The sequence below is a fragment of the Puntigrus tetrazona genome, chromosome 1, assembly GCF_018831695.1.
Source record: "Puntigrus tetrazona isolate hp1 chromosome 1, ASM1883169v1, whole genome shotgun sequence".
In the NCBI taxonomy this organism is placed as follows: Eukaryota; Metazoa; Chordata; class Actinopteri; order Cypriniformes; family Cyprinidae; genus Puntigrus; species Puntigrus tetrazona.
In genome coordinates, this window is record NC_056699.1 from 2,931,672 (window position 1) to 2,946,491 (window position 14,820).

General features: G+C 36.7%; 1 protein-coding gene across 2 annotated transcripts in view; it reads left to right on the plus strand.

The window, feature by feature from the left end:
- The first annotated feature begins 10,098 nt into the window (after nt 1–10,098).
- LOC122350229 (glypican-6-like) overlaps nt 10,099–14,820 on the plus strand; it is a 179,051-nt gene continuing 174,329 nt past the window's right edge. For both annotated transcript variants that reach the window (XM_043246568.1, XM_043246576.1), the window contains exon 1: nt 10,099–10,547. In XM_043246568.1, the coding sequence (XP_043102503.1) occupies nt 10,391–10,547 (157 nt within the window). In that variant the 5' untranslated portion in view covers nt 10,099–10,390. The remainder of the gene's footprint in view (nt 10,548–14,820) is intronic.

The window sequence follows — 14,820 nt, forward strand, 5'->3', positions numbered from 1 at the left end:
AATCATGGCCTGCCATAATCACTTAACCTGCTCCCGAGATTTGAGTTTCTCCCCGCTGACAGCCATTTTCCACGTTCTTAATCATTCCTCCTCAAATCAATTTAATCTCCGGGAAACAATGTGCTCAGGCGTACCCAATAGACACTTTGCTGCCAGCGCGATGAGAAATGGCCTCCGTCGAGGGATGGTAAAAAAAAGCGTAAGCGTTTCGACCTCTCGCGTCTTCCCTCAGGCCCTCTGATTGGATGCGGCCCTCCGGTCGGCACCGCCGGCTTCATGGGTATCTTCAGGCCTTTGAATGATGTTCTGGCAGAGAAGCGATGGATTATTTTTAAGGAGAAGCTGCCTCGTGGGCACAAGCTGCTCTGACAATATTGATTTTGGGGCACGTGGACTTACCAAGAAACTCTTTTAATATTTAATTGTTGCTCTCAGCATGTACTGATGGGATTGGCTTTTGCCTTAGGTGTGCTGCAAATTAAATGAGGAAAATGCAAAGTATATTTAAATAGGCTTGTCATTTAGGGAGTTTCAACTAAAGTCAACAAGTAAACAAATGGTGGAGCAGCTCCTCCGGGGCAAAGCCAAACCAGGTCACTCGCTATTGTGAGGATTTTTCGGGGGAAAATAAAAGCAGGCGTTTCACTGGAAGAGAGTTGCTTGTGTTCGCTAGACGTCTGTAAAGAGCGCACTGTTGGCCTTTTGTGTGTGACTGTGAAGATGACGACATTTTGACCGAGGAAAATGTAATAATTAAGATTTTTTTTTACGTGTCATGCATGCCAAAGCTGTACTACTTTGTTAAAAATGCTCAAAAAAAGCAAATACTATTGCAACTGTTTTTAACTGTGGATATATTGTAAAAAGTCATTTCAAAAGCTACAGTCCGTGTCACGTGATCCTTCAGAAATCATTCCAGTATGCTCATCTAAACTTTTCTGATTCTGATCAAACAATTCTGAAAACAAATGTAGAGTCCAAACATATATTCCACATCACAAACCTTCATACGTTTTATTTTTCATCTTTTTTATTTTTCAGAGAGTTCAATCATTTAATTGAAATATATATATATATATATATATATATATATATATATATATATATATATATATATATATATATATATATATATATTTTTTTTTTTTTTTTTTTTTTTGTATGCATTCATTTGTATGCAGTATGCATTCATTTATTGCCATTCTTTGATCAGTGCAATATACCCTATGGTACTAAAAGTATTTATTTCTTTTGAAAAAGGATGCAAAAGTGACAGTGAAAAAATTTACAATTTTGCAAAAGGTTGCTATGTTAAAATAAATGCTGTTGCTTTGAATTCTTTGACTTTGAAATGAAGAAACAAGGAATGTTTCCAACATTGATGATAATAATAATAATAATAAAAACCACGCAGGAAATCAGCTTATTAGAATAATTTCTGCAAGATCATGTGACACTGAAGACTGAAGCAATGATGCTGAAAATTCAGCTGCGCATTACAGAAATAAATGACATTTTACTATATATTAATTTTAATCTCTAACGATATTACTGTTTTACTGTGTTTCTGATTAAATGCATCTAGCCTTGCTGAGCCGAAGAGACTTTTCTCACAATTATTCCAAGCTCTTGATCGTAAGTGCGTTGCTATGCAGTTGCTAAGGTAGTGTGGTTGGTCACTAAGGTGTTGCGAGGTGGTTTAACTAATATCAAAGACTATACTATTCTATAGAAAGAAAGAAGATCATAAAGAAGGAAAGTAATAAAAGCGCTTTTGATTTTTCACTTACAAAAAGAGAACAACTCCATAAATACGTGAAACTGAATCATTTTTACTGCCCACGAAGAGAACAGCTACTTCTACGCTTCTTTCTTTACTTTTTTTCAGCGCCTTAATATTTAATTGAGGTTCAGGATATAATGCAGGCATGTATCTAATGACTACGGCTCTTTTGCATATTCATGAGGCCCTCATGAATAACAAAGAAAGAACAGAAACACAGACAACTTACCAAGTGTTGAGTTTAAAAGAAATCAGCGGCTTTAATATGTCATTTCATACTCTGGAACGGATCCTCAGAGCATTTTTGCCATCTAATCCCAGTCTGTCATGATTGAGTTCCTCTTTATGTTGCTACATTTGAAAATTAGCATTAGCGTTTTCTGCTTCCACAATGCAAGCTTTCTTATTGCTTTAAAAACGCTTTAAATAATAGCTTTTAATAGTATTCTTGTTGATCCTGGAGCAACCTTCCAATCAGCCAATCAGATTTGAGGAAATATCTGTTTTGATCAAGCTTAGGTTCTTCTACGCTCTTGTCAATCAGCTATCGTTTCACACTGATTCTAGAAAAAATACGTTTTGGGCATGTTAATGTTGATTCAATATCATACCTTACAGCCGCAACGATTAAAATATATATATATATATAATGAATTCATCACCTTTTTCACTGCGAGGTTTTGAGTTATCAGTGTGTTACCTTAAAAAGCAATGCGACCGTTTTTCTTAAAAAACCGAGACGTCGTCCTCGAAGTCACGATAATGGATTTATGCAAATCACAAGCAACAGCCTTACCGAGCAGCTCAAATTTTATTAATAATAATGCAGATTTTATTGTTCCATTATCTGAAACGCCGTTTCCTTTTACATTCAAAGAGCAGTCGAGAGCAGCATCACGGAGGTTGATGTGGCAAAATTAAGATCCACGATTGTTCTCTCACCAGATTACAATAATTGCCCATATTTGTCTTTAGGATTCATAAATTATGGAAGGCTCATTAATAATACAAAGGCTTACTCTCAGCACTAATGCGAGCAAAGAAACCTTCCTCTTCCCTGTAGTGCTAAATTAACAACATTTTTTTTAGTTCTTGCGCGGCGGGCAGTCGAGGGTTGGCTGTAACGGCTCACAGTAATCCAGATCATATTTAGAGAGACGTCTGTGCTGATGGTCGCTCACATCACACGCTCGTGAACGGTCACCCTAATGGCGTCTAATGGCATGAAACGCGAGCGCTAAAAAAGTACATCACAAACAACTCAAATTATGAAGTTTCACCACTGCAGTGGAGATGAGTCATGAAGAACTGCATCTGATTTCATTTCCGTAACGATTCAGTGTGTGCGGATCAGTTTCAGGGCTGCGTTTGCTGCACGACCAATCAGCTTCTGCCGCAGAATAAAATAATAAAAGTAATAAAATGTAATTGCAATTTTTTATTCCACAATTTGGTCTTATCTTGCAATTTTGCAATTTTGATAAAAATATATATATATATATATATATATATATATATATATATATATATATATATATATATATATTATTCAGAGTTTTGTTATCAAGCTTTTGACTTTTCATTTGTTTGCTTTGTTTTGTTTGTTTCCAGCATGGAGAAAAAAATAGTTCGTGTATTTTTAGAATTTTAAATATAAATAAAAACCTCAGAACCTGCAATTTTTCTTGCAATTCTATAAGAACAAAAAGATTCAGAACTACAAAAAAACTAAAAAATTGTGAGATATAAAGTTGAAGTCAATTTTTTTCAGAAATGCAAGATATAATCACTTCACACTAAAACAACTCAGTTATATTTTTTATAGCCACCGAAGTCATTTATACATCCAAAATGTAAAAGTTTGCTGTTCGTATTTGATTATTTTGAACGTTTTTGAAAGAAGTCTCTATATAATAAATAAATATAATAATAAATTTAGCAAAAAAAGTGATATTTTTAAATATTATCAAAATGAAATGTATTTATTTTTATACATTTTTAAATCTCAATTTTTTGTTAATTAATTAAATGCGCTGTATTTTGACAGTATGCATTATACATATGTAGTACACGTGTTATTATGCACGCGCTCGTGTGTTGAAGTCTAAACCGAAACCAAACACTCGCTGAACGATCACTACCTTTCAACACTACAAAGTGCCCCTCCAGCACGGCCTGCCTAATAAGAACAGATAGTAAATGTGTCTGACTTCCGCTTAGTTAGCTCTTAACAAAGCCCTCGGAGTAAGACGTGCTCTGGAAAATCGGCACGACCAAAGGGCTGCTAGTTTATTGTGATCAGCTAATAAATATCTGGAGAGCCAGATACGATGGTTAGTTCTTTATCTCCACCAAGCATATTTGGTTTTGACAGAAGCGAGCTCAGAAAGATGCCATTTTCCGTCTGGAAAGAACAGAACAACAAGGCTATTAGCAGGGTTGCAACCTCATGTAAACATTCCTGAGGCTAAAGGCAAATAAATGCACATCAAAGTGTGCCGCGTGTTTCCTCCGCGTCGCTTTATTTTATCTTTGTTCTCCAGACCATTGCAGGAGCATCATTAGCGGCGTTCGGGAGCCGTTGCCGTCGGGAAGCAGCATTTGTATGCGTCCAGCGGCTCTGGCAGAACACCGGCCACCTCCTGTTGATCCGGTTATGTGATTTATTTCTTACGGGGCGAGGAGCACAAGACGCTCCGCGAGGCTTGTTTTCTTATTTCTTCGCTGGAGAACGAGCGGTGGAGGAGCACCGTGGAGGGTGTCCTTGACTGCGCACGAAGAAACCTGATGCTGTTATTAGTTTGACTGCTTAATCTCGGCGCGGGTTTTCCAGCAAAGGGTTAGTTTGAGCAAAAAATCAGCAATGCAGGAGCAAGACGAGCTAAAAACACCATTATGGGAGGAAAAGCATCAGTACCGGAGAGCGTTCTAAAGGCCCTGTATATTCTGTCGAGGTAAAATATTCCTAGCAACCGGCAAGTCGCAGATATTTCACAGTATTATAGTAGATGTTTCGCCAGTGATCGATTTTTATTAGATGCTGTAAAAGTATGAAATGGACCTATATTTTTCCTGTTTGCCACCTTTGGTGTCACAGCTCTGGACAGTAGCTCGGGATATTGTTTGAAAACCTACAGTTATAGATACAGTTAAGGCTTTTATTCGAGGTTTGTTATATGAACTAAATAGGTATACGTAGGTATAACAGGTTTCTTTAGTAGGTTTCATAAATTTGTAAAAGAAATGTTTTTCTTGGGTAGTAGACAAATAAAAATAGCATTTTGTAAACGCAATGAGGTACTCAAGGCAGTGAGGGTTTTATAAATAAAAAATTAACCTAAAAAAAAAAAAAAAAAATATATATATATATATATATATATATATATATATATATATATATATATATATATATATATATATATATATAATTTTATTTTATTTTTTTTTGCTTTATTTTTTAATTGTTTTAATTGTTAACTAGTTAGTGTTATAGTAAAAGCTAATTTTATTGATTTTTTTTAATTTGATGTTTATTATTGTTATTATTGATATTTTTATACTAATGTTGTTGCACTTAATTTTACTGTACGTCTACTTGCATGTACTTACAGTGTACTTACACAAGAAAGTACTGGTTGTATAAAAGAACTACACGGGTTAGGGTTAGGTTTAGTTATTACCTAGTTATTAATGTAATTGCTACAGTAAGTGGTTATGTACACGAGGAACAGGAAGTGCTGCCTTAATGTTTGTGAAAAATGTTTCTTTCAGTTTATGTATCAATGATAAAATGATATTAATTCGAAATTCAAAACAACAAACTAACAAACAAATAAATAAAACTTGTGTTATTATAATGTTACTATACTGTTGTTACTGATAATAGCCACGCTTTTTGTCTGAAAAAAGCTTTAAACGACAACCATTTGAGTTCTGCAGAAGTTCTGTGCGCTTTCCACAGTTTGTCTCGATGATAAGCGTCAGAATAAAGTCCAGGACAGATGAAGAAGAGCCGGTGAGATGTAAATAAAAGCTCAGCTTTCATTTAAGAGGTTTGTTTGACTGGAGTCTGGAGCTTTAGCCGCTTCACCAGCGCAGGTTAAACCCACAGCAGAGCACATTTCAAAAGCGTTTTCAGATCCTCAGAAGATTGCGCACCTGGAATGGAAAAGTAAAAAGAAGACCTGACAAAATATCAGGCTATTGTGTCTGCTGGGATTCGCAGTCTTTCGACTTTTTCCACTTAGATGAATGAAACATCAAAGACAGCCATTCACAGCCGCCGTTTGCAGAGTGGACTCATTTCAGCCGGATCAAACATACATTCTCTGAACAGACTCCGAGCTCCTTACGAGAGTGTGTGTGTGTGTGTGTGTGTGTGTGTGTGTGCTCAAACAGGAACAAGTTGGACAAGCAGTGTGAAGAAGGGAAGAAAGCACTAGTGTTCACTGAGTCTCATTGATCCAGCAGAAGCTGCTGGAGACTCGTGGTGGTCAAACGGCATCTTTTAACACTAAACCAGACAACTTTTTTACTACGATCAATTAAAACTTTGTGCCATTTTTTTTTTTTTCTCCGCAGTAAATTTGACTTTAAGGTTATCAAACACCAAACAAATCTTGAGTGCATTTTATTGATTTATTGTAAAAAATAAAATAAAAATCAATGTACCTAAAAAGTAAAAAATAATAAAAATAGTAGTTCTTGAAACTGCTGAGTATAATTTCTTCATGAGACGTCGCAAAAATATTAAATATGTTTTTTTTTTCTTTCAAATCAAATACTACCTTTGTTTTGTTAATAAATAAATAAAATAAATAAAATAAAAAGTGATTCTAGAAAAAAAACGTGCAGCCAAATTGTCTTGTGCAAATCAAATCTAATTATTAAAGATGGATTTTTTAAAATTCTTTTATAGGTTTTATTCTGCAAGAATGAATTTGTGTAAGATTAATAATGGACCTTAATAACTAAAGTCAAATGGCAAAATCCAAATCGCGATTATAAATGCAAATAAATGCAAAAAAGGAAGTCTCATAACTAGTAGCTTATTAACATGCATATTACTAAAGTACTAACCATTTATTAAAAGCACATATTAATGCCTTATTCTGCATTACCTTACTCTATATCCCTATTTATACCCAATACCTAAAATTAATAACTACCTTACTATTAAAAATTAGGCATCTATTGAGGGAAAAGCTGTAGTTTATAGAAGTGTTCCCTATTATTGATACAGCTTTTGTTCAGCTGGGTTATTATATGTTTCGTGTGTCAGAGCTTCGGTGCAGTGGTTTATAGATGCAGACTTCATGTAGCACCAGGTCCTGGAGAAACGTTGTCTCATTTCACTATGTACTGCACAGCTATATGTAGTTGAAATGACAATAAAAGCCACTTGACTTGACTTGACTTGACTTGACTTGACTTGAGAATGCAGGTTTGAATCTGGCCGCTCTTAGCCATCGATAAAAATAAATCACTTGCACCGCAACTTGAGAAACTCAATACTGGTGCAGGATGCGAGTCGACTGGTTTTATTCTCAGCCTGTGAGTTTTCTGAGCGGTCTCAGAGGAGACACGTGTTGCTGAGACAACAGGCAGAACAGAGCTCTACTTCCTGTTCACACACACACACACACACACCACCTGCAGTCACAGGAAAACCACTGACCTTCCATGTGGTGAAACACTGGAGTAATCCATCTTCAGGATGCTGAGCGCGGCCGATGGCTTTCAGACCCTGGCTGCTGCTGCTGCTGCTTCGCTTCGGTACATGACGCATTATCACAAGGACGAAGCACTGATGTGTGTATCCCGATCGCTCTTCAACATCTACTTCTTATTTCACTCAACATCACAGTATGGAGGGTGCGTTTGAAACATTACTGCTTATACTGTTTACGCTGTGGGTACGCACTGGGAAAAAAAATGTGTAAAGTTTTAAGTGTTTTACAAGGAAATACACTGTTAGACTTTGCTGTAACTGTACAGTAACTTACTGTAAAAAGCCCAATGAAATTCCATATATATATATATATATATATATATAACATATAATTAAGCTTTCACTGATGTATAGTTTGTTAGGATAGGACAATATTTAGCTGAAATGCAACTATTTGAAAATCTAAAAAAAAAATTATATTGATATTACTAATGAAAAAGTAGTTTTCATATATTTACAGTAGGATTTTTACAAAATACACAATATTCACTTATTATCCTCACGATGTTGGTTTGATTTAACAACAATTTTGACTCATACAATGTATTGTTGGCTATTTCTACAACTATGCCTATGCTGCTTATGAAGGCTTTTTCCAGTTTTTATTTTATTTTTTATTTTTTTGGCGCAAAAAATGTACAATTTTGCATCAATATATTTTTCAAAGTTACTAGCAAAGCAAACATTTTTGAGCTAGGTTTTACAAGAAAATACTTTTCCAATCTTTCTATTTCAGGTTTAATTCAACGTGTTTTATTGCCATTTCTTTATCCTTAAGTTGTGAAACTTACTAGCATTGTACGACTTAATCAATTTGCAATTTGCACATAAATCTTAACTGTAGTCATTTTACAAGAAAATACTTGTCTTTCTACTTCAAATTTCATGTTAATTCACATACCAATATCTGTATATTGCATGAATTCTGTGCACGGTATGCAGTATATACAGTGTGTATGAAATATCCATATGAACTATAACTGCTATTAGTTATCATTTACTTCTTGATTTTAAACTAAATGAAAAATGCAAAGCTCTTGATTCAGTTTAGCATTTTAGAAATGGTGCATATACTACTGTATTTACAATAGAAACGTTTTCTTTAAATATTCAGCATTTTGACATGTGAGAGTTAATATTTAGTTTCATCTGTGATTCTGACCTATATGTGGTAATATTTCAATAATCTGCATTCAGTGTTTGTTAGGACTGAAAAAACGCTCTGTATAAAACGCTCGCATATGCGCTGAATAAATGTGAATCAGCTAAATAAAGTGGAAAAGGTGAACTTTGTGATGCCCCCAGCAGTTTAACCATTCGTAAGTGAGCGAGCCGGGGAAGTCAGACCCAGGTTTGTGAGGATCCTGCTGGTTATCACACCAGACTGTGTAGTGACTCAATGCAGCTCCTGTCCTGATGCTGAACTCACGCGTGCACGCAGGATACGCCGTTATAGCTTGCTTGCTTTTCTTTTTATTGAGATGGAATTCAAACGTATGAAGCAGATGAAGAAATACGTTGACCAAATAATACGCTCTCACGGTTGCACAGCATGCACTCAATTATTTATTGGTGCAATAAAGTAAAAAAGAGTGAGAAGTGAATTTACTATTACTTGTTTACCGTTTTCACTGTTACTTTGTTGTTTTAGTGATTGTTCATCATTGTCATGACAATCCAGAGCACATTTTCTCATACGAAACCCATTGAATGGCATAAGAAAATGGCAAAGCATGACAGATAGATCAGATGCTGAGCTTTGAGAGTCCAGATCCAGACTGAGAATCCTGAGAGAAAACCCCACCAGCCTTTTATAATCCAGTCCGTGTTTTCTCTGTTCTGGTGCTGGCCACTGGGCTGTGCGGTTTATCTGTGAGAGAGGGATTCTTTCTTTCTTTCTTTTGACACAAGCAATTAGAAAAAGCAAGGAACAGACAAAACTAGAATTTAAAAAAAATGTTTTGTGCTGTGTTGTGTAAGATATCCCATTTTCTGTGTAACACCGTTAAAAAGTAAATCTAGCAATGTTCGTTTTATATATGTATACATTTTATATTAAAAAAAAAAAAAAAAAAAAAAAAAAAAAAAATATATATATATATATATATATATATATATATATATATATATATATATATATATATATATATACATATATATATATATATATATATATATATATTTTTTTTTGTGACATCTGAAAGCAGATGACATCAGCTATTACTATTTTTAAATCGAAAATAATGAAATGAAATAAGTGTAAACACTCAAAACGGTAAAAACACCTTGTCATGCGCGTTCATGTTTTTGCATATGTTAAAAAAAATTAGTAAAATGTTAAAATGATTAATGTTAAAAATATATAATATTTTTGTAACTCATTAAAGCATTCAAAAAAAATTTGGGGATTTTTTAAAGTATGTGTTTTATATTATTAACTGCGTTTTTCCTCAGCGTCTCTTAAAGCCAAACTCCACGCGTCTTGGTGAATCCAGTCCGTGTTTTTCCGTGTTCTCACACTCACCGCTGGGTTGTGCGGTTTGTCTGTGTTGGTGTATGTGTGTGTTTGAGAGAGAGAGGGAGAGAGGGATTGCTACTTTCTCTCCGCTGATAGAAACACACAGCAGAAGTTGAGAGCGCGCCGCTCCGGATCTATTCTGGAGGCTTCTCTGCTCTGCTCGCACACGCGTTCGTTCCGAGCGGATCCGTCGGAGAATTCTGCTATGAGCCGGATGCGACAGAAGGCGTGATTGATCATTGATGAGCGATTGCATGATTGAAACATTAGTCCACCTGCAGCTGGAGACGCCGGTGCGCTGAGCGCGTCTTGCGGGTTTTGCGCTTTTACGCATCGGCTGGATTTGCGCGCAGGAGGGATGTTGAAGACACCTGTCGTGGTTTTCACTTCTTTATCGCTGCTGTTGTCGCTGTCATGTGCTGGAGATGTAAAATCGCGCAGCTGCAGCGATGTGCGCCAGGCGTTCACGACCAAAGGCTTCAGTCTCCATAATGTGCCACATCAGGAGATATCAGGTGAGGACGAGGTGCCAACATCGTGCCACATCACAAACTCCTGCGACAGGCGCGTTCCTGCTTCCGTTTCAGTAAGAACGGCTCGCGCTCACGCGGAAGGTTCGCCTTCGGGTCCTATCGATCATTAATGGGCTTGATCGATGCTGATTTGCGGATGATTTACATGCAATGAACGAGGGGGGATTCGGTGACTTGATCTTTGAAAACTTTTCCTACCACAGCTGTCTTCTGTATTTATGGATTTAAAGGCAGCGCGGGGTCATTTAGCTATTGCGTTAATAGAAATGCATGTTATTTAACAGATATTGGTGTGATTGATTGTTAAAGGCGTGCATCTGAGTAAACACGACTTGGAGAAGTTGAAAAAGTCTCAATCTTGCCCATGCATACAGTACTTAAAAAGGTCATATTTTGTATTATCATTTAAAAAAAAAACATATACATAGCTTAAAATGAGCCGTTATGGGGCTGAACTATGATTGCTTTCAGTTTAAAAAAGCAAATATAATTTTGAGGTGCATTTATTCAACTTTTGCGAAACTTTCTGCATGTCTCCATGCAGAAACCCCGCGCCGTTAATGCACACCCAAACAAGCCGAACCCAGATTTTCTTCTGAAACTGACCGAAAATCTTACTTAAAACCACAAAAGAAAGGCAAGCGCGTAGCACAACAACTTCACAGTTGCATGCAAACCTTTATTCCCACCCAAAAAAAACGAAACACAAATTTTCATCATCGCACGCTCGCAATCAGTTGTTAGTAAATCTGTTCGTTGAGATGCAGATCATGCAATCTATTCTAACATTGTAAGAGTTTTGCAGCTCTGCCTCCAATTAAAGCCCACTCGTGCAATCTCAACAGCCCCAGTAGGTGGCCCTACTCACTCAGTAGGACGAGCCCCTGTTTAGCATTGGATTTATGGAGTCCTTAAGGCCATAGTGTAGCTTTAATTCATACTCCATGCTGTGGCATAGATAGGCTTTTTTCTCTTTGTTATCTGTTGTGAAGTAATCACATTTGAGGGCTTCACCCAGTAAAAGCAGATTACCGCGGTAGGGACATAATGCAGAAGACGAGCGAATGTTGGAAAGGATAAGATAATGCATTCATAATGTGTCTGATCCCACAGTACAGTTGCATTTGGCTTAACGTGACATTTGTTGCTCGTTCTGACGGCGGGCTCGGCCCCGATGTGGCATGCCCGCGACGATGATGTTTGATTTCCGTGAAGTGCTTTCCAGATAAATTAAACATGCACATTGATTTTGGCGAAAGTTTGGCGGTGAATAATGCAGGAACGCAGGAATAGCGGCGACTCACAAGCGCAGAGATGGACCTGTGGGATGTGTGTACGAGCGGTGTTTTGTGCATTTCTAAAATAAGATTATTTTGTCTTTTCCCTGTGGTCTCAGCTGTGAGCATGTTGTCTTACGGCCGTTCTCCAAGGGAGCTCGGCCCCCGGGAGCATCTATAGTGTGAATGTCTGCTGTTGATGTTGGTGCATATCTGCGTACAGTATGTGCGTGTTCCTGCTGTGGTTTAGTGAGCCGTGATGTAAGTGCATGCGCAAATACATATCCGATGCAAATTCAAATCAGTTTAGTGTTGACAAAAGCGAGGGCGTTAAATTCAGAAAGCTTTTCTTGTGCAAGTAACCTGAAGTTGTGGTGCTTTAAGATGCTTGCTTATTCAGAGACTGCAGTAACTGTTGAACCTGTGTGTGTGTGTGTGTGTGCGCTCTGAAGAAATGTAGGTTTGGGGATTCAATTCGAAACGGTGTTCACTCAGAAATTGCTAGTATATTTCATACATAATTGCGAAAGAATGGGTTACAGTAGAAAGACCGAAATCGTGCTTCCTTGTAAAGCATACTGTACTCCAGTGACCTTTATTTACAACTTCAAAATAGTTTGAATGTCATTGCGTTAGATACGAAATACCAAAGCAAGTGTGTTTTATTAGAGTGGGGAAAAAAAAGCTAACCGACTTCATACGCGCAATCAAAGTCATTGAGGAAAAACGACACGGAGATGAATATTTTAGCATGCACTTGGATGTCGTACTCACATACGCTGAAGATGTCTTAATCTTAAGAACCTTATTAGCTTTATTTGCAGACCCATGCAAACTGCAATCGCATTTAATCACAATTATGCAATAAGTTAACTTTATTGGAAAGTTATCAAAATAAGCTTTGTTAGCCGGGATGGCAGCGTATGAATGCTTACCGTATATAGAGCTCAGTAGATTACAGTTTTGAGACAAACACATTAGATTTATTCATGCAATTGTAATATAAAAAATAAAAGATAGCTCAAGCACTTTTGTCAATAGTTATTATGTTATGTTATAATATGTTATGCCCCAACTACAGAAGAAATGCAACGCAAAAGGACTAGCATATAGACGAAAGATTGACCGAAATGACAAACCTCTAACTTGCCTTCCCGAAGTAAAACTAAATAAAACGTCCTAACACCAAAACAGAGAACAAAATGATTCACAAACAAAAACGGCGGCAATTTAGTATTTACTAAACTACTTACAGAGCCAAAACCAAGTTTAAAGGGTGATCCCAAAGTCTGTATCAAACATGCAAAGAGGGTCAAATAAACCAGCAATTCTTCAACACCTTCAACCAAAGCAAACAGTACTCACGAATCTCCCTATTATGGATTTTTGAAAATAAGCTTTCATGTAGCGACGGAAAACATCCGGCAATTTTCAGATTGGATGTATGAGGTTATTGTCTTGACTCTGAATCGTTGAAGCGAGTCCCAAGCCGGTTCCTGTTGACTTGTTGTGCGCACAGACCTGGGAAAACTTGTTTTTTGTGTTGGTCTGAATGTAAACGCGAATTCATTCTTAGCCACTAGGGGCAGCGTTTACTGCGACCAATCGCTGGAGGGGTTTGAAAAAAAAAAACGATCATTGAACGAATCGTTTGGGAGTCATTGAACAAATAAGGCGAAATAAATGCCTATAAAAAACCAAATAAATAAATGACTTCGTGTGCATGCCTTCTTGTTGTTTGGGATTATCAAAATCTAAATATGAACCTCTCGTAATCTGTAATGGGACACAAAACTCACCGCTCAGATCACAGCACGGCAAAACATAACTGCTGAGGAAGTGATGTTGTGACTTTTGAAGTTCTGTAGACCAATCAGGAGACGGCAAGAACAGGAGCCAATCAGGGGGCTTTCCCCAGGGAGAGATGAAACACAGCAGAGAAAACAGAACAACATCCAAATCACCGAAAACGCCAGCTTATTCCAACATACTGAGCAAAAAGTCACACCGAGGCAGAGAACCAGTGTCCAGTTTCTTTATTTCTACATTGGCTTTCAGACCCTGCTGGGGAATATTGCAGAAAATGCATCAAACAACTTCTTTCTTTCTCTCTGTTTTATATGCAGATCAAATAAGTCTTAAGGATGTTTCGCGAGGACGTCTAAATATCTCAAAAATGCACTGAATATGCGTTCTGCATATATATTATATACTTATTATATTCTTAATTCATTACAAAAGCCAGCTAAGTTTAATGGTGTATAATTAAGCTTCTATTTTAAATTAATATAATCGTAGGTAATATGCGATATAAATAAGCTTTAGAATCAATAGCTGTAAACATGATTACATATGAATTTAGATATTTAAGTGTTTTGCGTGCAGTGTTTTAGTGTTATACTTACAAATATTATTATAATGGTAGGACGTTTTCCTCTTTCACTGATAGATCGTTTCATCTTGCTGTGAACATGTGTTTAGATTCTTCATATTGTTCAATCTTTTCATCTCAGATGGTGAATCGCTCTGAATTTCACACGAGAAGTGAATCGCAGTTTCAAGGCTCGTGATTGGCTGCTCGTTACTTTTGTCAACTAAAACTAATCCTGTAACCAAGTGTTTGTTCAGCCACCATCATCTGGTCTGATATATCAACTAAACCAGCTTTTCTATTGCAGACTCTGACGTTTTTAAACAGTTTTCATGTGGAAAAGATGAAACGATATCTCATAAAAGCAGTGTCTTATGATCTTTTGTCTGGCGTAATCATTTTAATATGTAATGCAATGACACTCATACAGTTTTAAGTGACCAAATGTATTTCTGAAAATAAGTTTGAGACGAATTCTTCTTATTCGGCAACTGTTTATCCAGCTTTTCTACTGTCCAGTCATTGTTAACGATTCTATACAGAGTAGCACTGACGTTCATGAATGAGCTTTAAAGGTTTATAAAACAAAAACCAACAGTATTAGTCG